General features: G+C 41.5%; 1 protein-coding gene across 1 annotated transcript; it reads left to right on the top strand.

The window, feature by feature from the left end:
• The first annotated feature begins 230 nt into the window (after window positions 1-230).
• On the top strand, window positions 231-9,235 carry ddost (dolichyl-diphosphooligosaccharide--protein glycosyltransferase subunit (non-catalytic)). Its single transcript, XM_056274264.1, has 11 exons — window positions 231-493; window positions 944-1,054; window positions 1,138-1,224; window positions 1,508-1,611; window positions 1,757-1,851; window positions 1,972-2,065; window positions 7,061-7,209; window positions 7,377-7,524; window positions 7,671-7,791; window positions 7,950-8,056; window positions 8,569-9,235. Exons 1-11 carry the CDS (start codon window positions 259-261, stop codon window positions 8,716-8,718), a joined length of 1,401 nt encoding a protein of 466 aa, XP_056130239.1. The 5' UTR covers window positions 231-258; the 3' UTR covers window positions 8,719-9,235.
• Window positions 9,236-9,760: the final 525 nt, after the last annotated feature.

The raw sequence follows: 9,760 nt of genomic DNA, 5'->3' as shown, positions 1-9,760 counted from the left end.
TGTTCCTCTGTGTTGTGATTTAGACAGATACGATACAGTCATAAAGGCATGTTTATGCTTAGTTTTTAAGCTCTACGATGTATTTGGTTGCAATTAAGATATGAAGATGGTCCACACAACTCTGCAGTCTTCGCCCCTATAATGAAGCGCTCGTGTCACGATTAGCCGTCATAGCGACGCGTTCTTGAACGTGATTGGGCCAAAGGCGGGTTCAGAGGTTAACCCGCCGCTAACGCTGACGTCCACTTCGGCAACAAAATGGCGGCGTTGACATCGAATGTGCTATCGAGTCAGCGCAGTCTTACGCTGTTGTCCAGAAAACGGCCAGAAATCACGACCCAGAGGAAACCCAGACTGGTTGGTGATAATGCCCTTTTATTTCTGACGCTAGCTTGTATGATACATTCAACACTGGCCGGCGGCAAAACACTGGTCTTGCTGGACAACTTGAACATCCGAGACACCCATTCAATCTTCTTCCGCAGTCTGGCAGGTAAGCGTGAGAGGTCTCCTCTTTCCGGTGGAAATGGTCGTACAGTATTTTCCATGCATCCACCGTTTTGTACGTTCTTGGTATTTCGAGCAGTAATCTCTTGATTTGCATATAGCTCCGTAGAGGTAGGCCTGGATTCATGCATCGAAGGCAGCCTGCTAACAAATGGCTTGGTGACTAATTTTAGAGTTTCACAACTGCTTCAGTCGAGCCCTAGGTTTATGGTCAGACATGCTCTGTTAAGTCTATGGTGTCGCGCCTTGGGAGCACCTGGATTTACAGTATATCCTGCATGTAGAGCAGATTTTGACAAATAAAGAATAAGTCATTCGTTTTAGGGCGCTGTGCTGCAGCTTTTGACGTGGTAGGATGAAAGTCTCAACACTAACGCAATGGTGTATGCTCACTTAAGTAAGCTTTCCGTAAAGGTGATGTTTCTTTTCCTTTCAGACCGTGGGTTTGATCTGACATTCAAGACAGCAGACGATCCCTCCCTGTCTTTGATTAAATACGGCCAGTTTTTGTATGACCATTTAATCCTATTCTCACCATCAGTTGAAGGTAAATGTAATACTTTGATCTCAAAATAATTTCCAGTGCAAAAATGGTGACGCATCTCTTAAGACTATCCTCTTGCCTTTCAGACTTCGGGGGCAATATCAACGTGGAGACCATCACATCCTTCATCGATGGGGGAGGGAATGTTTTGGTTGCTGCCAGTTCTGAAATTGGTGTGTTCACACCTTTCAAAGATACATCTCACAGTTGCAGCTACTTAGAGACTAGATTCAAAGAGCTGCGTGATTGTCGGACAAATGTTTACTAAATGTTAGATGTGCAAATGTATTTAGTTTTACTTAAAGTGGTACAGCATACTATAAATAGGTGAAGAGCCTTTTTAAAGACTTGTTATTTATCCCACATTACAGTACAACCATTTGAGCTGTCATTTAACTTTTACATTTCATAATTTGGACCCATAGTGATACTCTTTACTTGCTTTGTGAATTACAGGTGACCCTCTGAGGGAACTGGGCAGTGAGTGTGGCATCGAATTTGATGAGGAAAAGACTGCTGTTATTGACCATCACAACTATGATGTGTCTGATCCTGGTGAGGTAAGTGCAATTCCAGTTTAGGTGTCACAGGTTTGCTTTCTTAGAACCCTGAAAAAAACCATCATATAAAATGTCATTTGATGCTTTACAACTCAAGCGTTCTCATTGTACCAAATAGATTTTGACAGAACTTTCTTGTCCTTAGCACACCCTCATTGTTGCTGATCCCGAGAACCTTCTAAAAGCCCCCACCATTGTTGGAAAACCCACCAACAAACCCATTCTGTTCAAGGGTGTTGGGTAAGAATAACTTCACTGCTATGAATGATTGAAATCTGCCAGTGGTATTACAGCCTTACTCACATGGTGTCCCTCATTAAACCATGAGGAATTTCACCGGTATGCTGCTCTTATTTCCAGCATGGTGGCAGACCCAGAAAACCCCCTTGTTCTGGACATCCTCACTGGCTCCTCCACCTCCTACTCTTTTTTCCCTGACAAAGCCATTACTCAGGTAACATCAATACACATTACAGCTACAAACATTTTGTGTAGAAATAATAGTTTTGCACAGTATAGTAGGGCTGTCAAAATTGGCCAAAAATGGTGTTTGATTATTCCTTTTAAAACCCCCCCCCCCACATAGATTCAAACCCATTTGAATATATTTTTGCTCATTATGTCCATAATAGGGCAAACCAATACAAGAGACATAACTATATTTCTTTCAACGTAAACATCTTTTAAAATATCTACATACCTTCACATTACAAAATAAACAAAAAATAATGTCCTATACTGTAGGACTTTAAGACCATAGACCTCTTCTCTCTCTCTCTCTTCATTGCGGTTGGTGCAAGAGGGAGAAATGAGAATGCACCATCTCTCAGAGCGGGATGAATGATTCATAATTGATGCGTTATTTGATAGCCCAATTTTTGTACAGATTAAGTAGTATTCATACTGGTTTAAATAAACAATTTGATAGTATTTTCCATCTTTGCTGAGCAAGAGTTTTGTGCAAAAGGAATTAAAGATCCTGACTCCTGTCCCAAATATAGACCGGTTGTATTTAATGATCAAAGTAAATAAAAGTACTGGCTATTAGTTGAAGTTTTATGGTATATAGAATGGACGTTCAACACTCTGAGCGAGCTGTACTGTGATTAAAAATGGAACAACAGTTATCTTTTCCTTTACATGAAACTAGAAATGATAAACCATAGGGCACCTACAGTGCATGAAGCTTCTGTATTCATTATTCAATATCTATTCAGTCTGTACAGTAGCCTACACTTTTATAATGTTTATTCTAAATAAAATAAAGGCACACAAAAGAGGCCAGTGCCGATCTCTTTATTCACTATATTCCCAGCGGAGGAAAAAAACACATTCAGAATGCACTGAGGATCCAGGGATGGAAAGATATTTCTTTGCTGTCTGGGCGACGTGAGGGTATCTCCAACAGCCCGAGATTTTCCACCACATGAGAGGATTTTGTTGAGCAGATATTGGAGACCCTTGTTTGTATCGACAACTCTTTTTCAAGCAGCATAATGTTGTTCTGGTCTGGCCTGTCAGTGCAACTCGGGTCTCCGAAGAGATCCCCCATAGCTGTTAGAGCGGTTTGCCCAGCAGTTTGCTGATCACAGGGCTGTCCAGCACTGGGGTTGGTCTCACTGCATGTGCCTCCTGCCACATTCACTTGTTTCATCTCCTCCAGTATAGCCACCTGCACCTCCTGTTTTTGTTCCTCTTTTAAATAAATGAGGTGATTGAAGTGTGGATCCAGGTAACTACCTTTGTTCAGTAGCATAAATGCGCCCTTTTCCTCACTATACCACTTCTCTAGGTCGGTGATTATCTTTGCCTTCATTTCTGTCAAGGCAGCTGATTCTGGTTCATCCGGCGTTTGCTTGCTCAGTTGAGAGAGCCAGATGTGTTTTAAAGACAATACAACTGACGCAGTTGGATATTTGTCAGTTGACAATGCTTCTGTTGCCACTTTGAAAGGTGTAAGAACCTCTTGTACCTGTAGTAAATAAATGTGTTAATATTAGGAAAGGTTTGCATTTGTCCAGCCTATTAACATTCACAAAAGTAAGTTAACAATATTACCTTAGCTTAAAATTAGGGCCACCACCTATTTTTAAAGACTCATTCTGGATCAGCACTAAGTACCCATAGGGCAAGGCATTTCATACACTGTGCTCACCTCTTCCATGAGGGACCATTTGCTTATGGTCAGCGCCATTCTAGACAGTTTTTTCTCAAAGATGACAGCAGACAGCTGCTTGCTGCTCCAGTTCCCAGCAGATCATATCATATATACTGTTCAGTCGCGTTGGAGAGTCGTTAATCATTTTCTCAGTTTTCAGTCCCAAAAGTTGTTTCTCCAGGAGGAGGTAGCTGTCGGTGGTAGATTTGTTGAAATGGGATGCTGCCTCTTTCAGCCTGCTCACGGGTTTCAGTGGCTCTGACCCCAAGCCCTTTACACACAGCCAAGTGGATTGTGTTTGCCACACATGGTATAGTCATTGTTTCAAGATGTCTCTCTACTGCAGTGATGTCATTTCTAGTGTTGTCTATTGTAATGGCAGTCACAGATTCCCTTTTTATGCAATAGATGTTCAAGATGTCTTGAATGTATTCACCTACATTCTCTGCAGTGTGGCTTTCCCTAAGCTCTTTTGTTTTGAGGACGTAGTTTTGCATTTCCCAGTTGTCTGAAATCCGGTGGGCCATTGCTGTGACATAGGATGCTGTTGCTAAGGAAGTCCACCTATCCGTGGTAAGAGCCACATCTTTGTCTTTGAGTAATTCCTTTATTTTGTCTGAGTTGCTGTTGTAGATTTCTACGATTCTATTGGTGATTGTTCCACGGCTAGGGATAGGTTCCAATTCCTGACAGAACTCTCTAAAGCCCAGCCCTTCAATTATACTGATCAGCCTCATGTCCTTGCATATGAACGAAGTAAGTTTCTTCATGCAAGCCTCTTGTCGTGCTGCAGATAGCGAGCTTGTGGCGGTTGGTGTAAAGTATGAGTCGAGACGTGGCTGTTTGGGTGGAGTTCCGGACATCAGGCCATGCTCATTTGAGTGCATATTTTCAAGATGTGCCCTCAGGTTACTAGTGGTGGAACGGTAAGCTAACTGTAGCTTACATAGATTGCACACAACTTTATCTCGAGGTTCTAAAATTTTTCTGTTTTCGGACCAAAATCTGAAGTATTTCCAAGCGAGGCTTTTTAGATTGTTCAGAGTGAAAATCACTCTCTCTGCGGCCAAGCTGGGTTGTGAACTCTCTGCCATCTTTACCGCATGGTTGTTGTTGAATTATTCGCTCGTTTCAGCTTGACCTGAATTTCATTTTCAACCAGTGGAGGTGACGATGTGTAACTTCTGTCTGTCATGCAGTGTATTCAGTGCAGCGGGCAAGGCCCTCGTGAGGCAGACAACCGTGGTAGTGCTGCTTTTTTTTTTCTTCCCACAAACTAATATTTTCACACTCGAATGTCTTTTCTGTTTTTACAATTTTGTTGTATATGTGAATTTGGAATATTCATTGACAGCCCTACACAAATAGTAATGGTCATGTGTCTTAGAACTTAAATAGCGGATTTTTATAAGCTCAATTCCTGTCAGATTTCCACAAAATTTAAGTATTTGTAACATCTCATATAGTGTTTTTATTCTCTAGTCAGTCATTGAGGTAAAAGTGTCTGATAATTCTGTTTAATAAAGACTGAATCAAGTAGGGTAAAAGTTGGGAGCACCAAGGGGTTTTTACCACTCAGTTAAAATGGCCATGTGTACTATTCACGGAGGATTGAGGAATAGTTGCAATCACAGCATTGTAAGATTGTACATCCGGGAAACCAAACAGACTCTGGCGAAGAGGATGGCACAACACAGAAGAGCTACCTCGTCAGGCCAGGACTCCACAGTCTACATCTACAGGCCACCGGCCACTCTTTCAAGGATGAGGATGTGCACCTCTTTGATAGGGAGGAACGCTGGTTTGAACAGGGAGTCAAAGAGGCCATCTATGTTAAGAGGGAACAACCATCCCTGAACAGGGGGGCAGGGTTGTCTAAGAGTACATCTGTCTTCATTTTACAGTGCATTGAATGCAACTATTCTCCAATCCTCTGTGAATAGTACACATGGCCATTGTAACTCTAATGGGATTTCCTTGCCTGGATTATTGCACATGCATCAAGGGGGAAAAAAAGTTTTTTAATCTGCAGTGCTCAAAAAAAAAAAGTCTACTTGATAAAAACTTTTTGTCTGACAGTCTGTAGATGGGCATCCTCTTTGGCGGACCCTCGCCCAAAAGGGACCAACTCCGACATGAAATGACAGTGATCAAGGCTATCACAATTTCAAAGCCCTTAATAAAAGATGTCAAATGTTGTAGTTTTCATGATCTAAAATTAATGAAGGTGAACTGCTGCTCTGTTGGGGAGGAAAAAAGAAAGGGGGGGAGAAGGTGAATGTTTGCTCTGCTGATTGACTCATTAATTCTAAAGCAATAAAACAGCCCTAAGAAAAGAATTCAGATGTGTTTAACTGTCGCAGTGTTCATGAGATAACATGAATGAAGTCAAATGGCTGCTCAGCTGATTGATTATCATTCATTCTAAAGCAATAAAACAATGGTAAGAAAATGGCTCAGCCATGAGAAATGTTCTATTATAGCTACTGAGATGATTTCCAGTGTGTCTGATTAATCCTACTCTTGAAATTGTATTTTCGTAACTGAGTTTTAACATTGGAGTCTATGGCACTTCACATGGCAGCGAGGTGAATAAGGAGAATTATTTTGCTTCATCCAGTGTTCTTCCAGTTTTCCTGCGATGAGATCAACAGTGAATGATTTGCTGGCTTGCAAAATACAATCAACCTCTCATTTACTTTCAAGACTCATACCAAATACATAATGTTTTGGTTTTGACACTATCACAGTCCGATCTGACTCAACCGTAGATGTGAGTCGCGCATGCGTACGGTTGACTCATAGCGGGCAGTGACCGAAAGCAGCGTTGGTCGAGCAAGCTAGAGAGTGAATGAGGAGAGGGAGTGGCGATAGAATATTTTTGGAAGGTTTTGAATCAGCGCAACCACAAGAGGTTCTTGGTCATACAGTCATAACTGCATAAAAAAAATTTAGGCTGATAGGTCCAGTAGTTTGCGAGATTAGCCACAGACAGACATGACACACACACGAGTGCGACCAACGTAAGATTCCCTCCAGACTATACTGCCCTGGCAAAGATAATTGTTCTGCACATTCTATGGGTCCACAAAGTTTTTCCAACTTCAGAATTGACATCTTAATAATATCACAGGTTTGGGTCTTTATACTTAGATGTTTTCTTTGAGGGTTACACATTTATGCAAATTGGTTTGACTGTCCTTGGCCACTGGACTAGCATACATATTCTAGAATGAATTTGTGTTTCCCTATTAAGCACAAAGTAAACTCTTGTGTGTGTGCTCACTACAGTATCCTCACGCTGTTGGCAAGAACACCCTGCTGATTGCTGGCCTCCAGGCCAGAAACAACGCCAGAGTGGTCTTCAGTGGCTCGCTGCAGTTCTTCAGTGATGCCTTTTTCAACTCTCCTGTGCAGAAGGCCACTCCTGGTTCCCAGAGGTAGTCTTCCTTTCTCCCAATAACCACTGACTTATCACCATTAATGTTCATCAATATTAATTCCTTATCTATCTCATCTTACAGCATTTAATTGAATGAGAGTGAGAACTGCTTTGGATTTCCATGTGTTCTCACAGCTGAAATAATCCATATGTGATTTTGTATAGGCATGATCAGACAGGGAACCTGGAGCTGGCAGAGGCTCTTTCTCGCTGGGTGTTCAAGGAGGCTGGAGTTCTTAGAGTGGGAGCAGTTACCCACCATCCCGTGGGAGAGATCACTCCACCCGCAGCATACACCGTTACTGACCTTGTGGTGAGCACAAAATATCAGTGACATACTGTAGGTTAAATTTGGCCACTTCAACCAACCACTGCATAGAAGAGAGCTGTTTTCATTTCCATATGAAGAGATGTGTAGTATTGCCTGGTATTCAACAAATCTCAAATCCTCTCACACAGGAGTACAGCGTTGTAATTGAGATGCTTTCAGAGGGCCACTGGGTTCCATTCGATGGAGATGACATTCAGCTTGAGTTTGTGAGGATTGATCCCTTTGTCAGGACATACCTCAAGAAAAATGGTATGGAATTATTCATACTAATTACTTTGCCTTGAGCACAGGACTACTTTAATGTCAGAAAAATGTCAAATTTGATGATTGTAGGGATTTATATTGTATGGTCCTTTGGCTTTATATACTGCTCATTAACACAAAATGTACTGGTGTATTTCTACAAGGAGGTAAATATAGCGTCCAGTTCAAGCTGCCCGATGTATATGGAGTGTTCCAGTTCAAGGTGGACTACAACAGACTAGGATACACACATCTGTACTCTTCTACCCAAGTGAGTTGATTAGATTAGTAAATTAATTTGGTCATGTGGAGTTTATTAGGATAATGGGTGTCATGTGATTGGTCTTAAAGGCATACCAGATCAGACTGTGCTTAGTGGAACTTTGGTAAGGAGTCATTGTCCAAGAAACAGTGACCATTACATCAGTTTTGTCAATGAAAAAACAAACATTTTTTGCAACTGTGTAGACCCAATATAACTTTTGTTTTACTCTTGTATTAATGAACATTTCAAAAGTTATCAAATGATATATTGCCTCCAAATATATGGAAAGCTCACCTGAGATTATACATGTTGAGTGTCCCTTGATGAAGAGTTTTTGATAATTACATGTCCTTTCCTAATGGAGTGGGTTTTCTGTCTGTTTTAAATTTGGCTAGTGGATTGTCAGTAAAAGGTCTGTGTGCTCCCCTCACTGGAAAAAAAGAAAAAAAAAACTTTATTGTGCATTTGTTCTCACGCATAAAGAGTTGACTTCTTCAATTTTGTTTTCTTTGCCATAGGTGTCGGTACGTCCACTGCAGCACACGCAGTACGAGCGTTTCATCCCATCAGCCTACCCCTACTATGCAAGTGTATTCTCTATGATGGCAGGACTATTCATCTTCAGCATAGTATTCCTACACATGAAAGAAAAGGAGAAGTCAGACTAAATCAGTGGACCAGGGGTGCGAAAGGCAAAATTGGCCTTTTGGGGGGGGGGGGGGTCAAGATTTGGGATTAAGGGTCACTTCAGCTTCAATATTCTGGCGGACTCGGACTGCACCTATTTGAGATTATTGCTTCTATTTGGGTTTTTTTGGGGGGGGGTTGAACTTCAAGACTTACAGGAGTTTTGAAAGTCAAAAGGGGTTGTCACCATGGAGTTGTTTTTTACTACATTATAAAGAAATGCAGTTGATGTGAATGGGGGAAAAAAAAACCCAAGGCCTGCACATATTGTGAATTTAGACAGAATTTGCGTTCCTTTACTTTTGCCTCATCTGTCAAGCAGAGCACGTGTCTAGGAACGTCTCAGATCCACCCTGTTTGTTGTGTTGAGGGTCAAGAAATACAAACGTGTTAACTTGCACTGAGTATTCTGACTGGTGTTGTTTCCTGATGGGACATCACCACGTTTGCAACAAAAGATGCACATGTCAAAACACAATAAATGTTGACATTCCACAATTTATAGACTCCCGTCTCCCTTATGAGTTGGCAAGGTTATGTAATCTGGCACTTTTGGAAAAATTAAATTTTTTACTGTACATTAGGTATCTGTAACAAAGGTAATGGATAGAAATATATATATATATATACATACACTCACCGGCCACTTTATTAGGCACACCTGTCCAACTGCTCATTAACGCAAATTTCTAATCAGCCAATCACATGGCAGCAACTCAATGCATTTAGGCATGTAGACATGGTCAAGACGATCTGCTGCAGTTCAAACCGAGCATCAGAATGGTGAAGAAAGGTGATTTAAGTGACTTTGAATGTGGCATGGTTGTTGGTGCCAGATGGGCTGGTCTGAGTATTTCAGAAACTGCTGATCTACTGGGATTTTCACGCACAACCATCTCTAGGGTTTACAGAGAATGGCCCGAAAAAGAGAAAATATCCAGCGAGCGGCAGTTCTGTGGGCGAAAATGCCTTGTTGATGCCAGAGGTCAGAGGAGAATGGCCAGACTGGTTCGAGCTGACAGA

Source organism: Lampris incognitus, chromosome 2 (genome assembly GCF_029633865.1).
Source record: "Lampris incognitus isolate fLamInc1 chromosome 2, fLamInc1.hap2, whole genome shotgun sequence".
NCBI lineage: Eukaryota > Metazoa > Chordata > Actinopteri > Lampriformes > Lampridae > Lampris > Lampris incognitus.
This window is presented reverse-complemented; position numbering and strand designations above follow the sequence as displayed.

Coding starts and splice junctions, on each gene's coding strand:
- ddost (XM_056274264.1), top strand. CDS start 259: ATGGCGGCGTTGACATCGAATGTGCTATCGAGTCAGCGCAGTCTTACG. Junction 1,612..1,756: donor ATGTGTCTGATCCTGGTGAG/GTAAGTGCAATT, acceptor TCTTGTCCTTAG/CACACCCTCATTGTTGCTGA. Junction 7,792..7,949: donor GACATACCTCAAGAAAAATG/GTATGGAATTAT, acceptor TATTTCTACAAG/GAGGTAAATATAGCGTCCAG.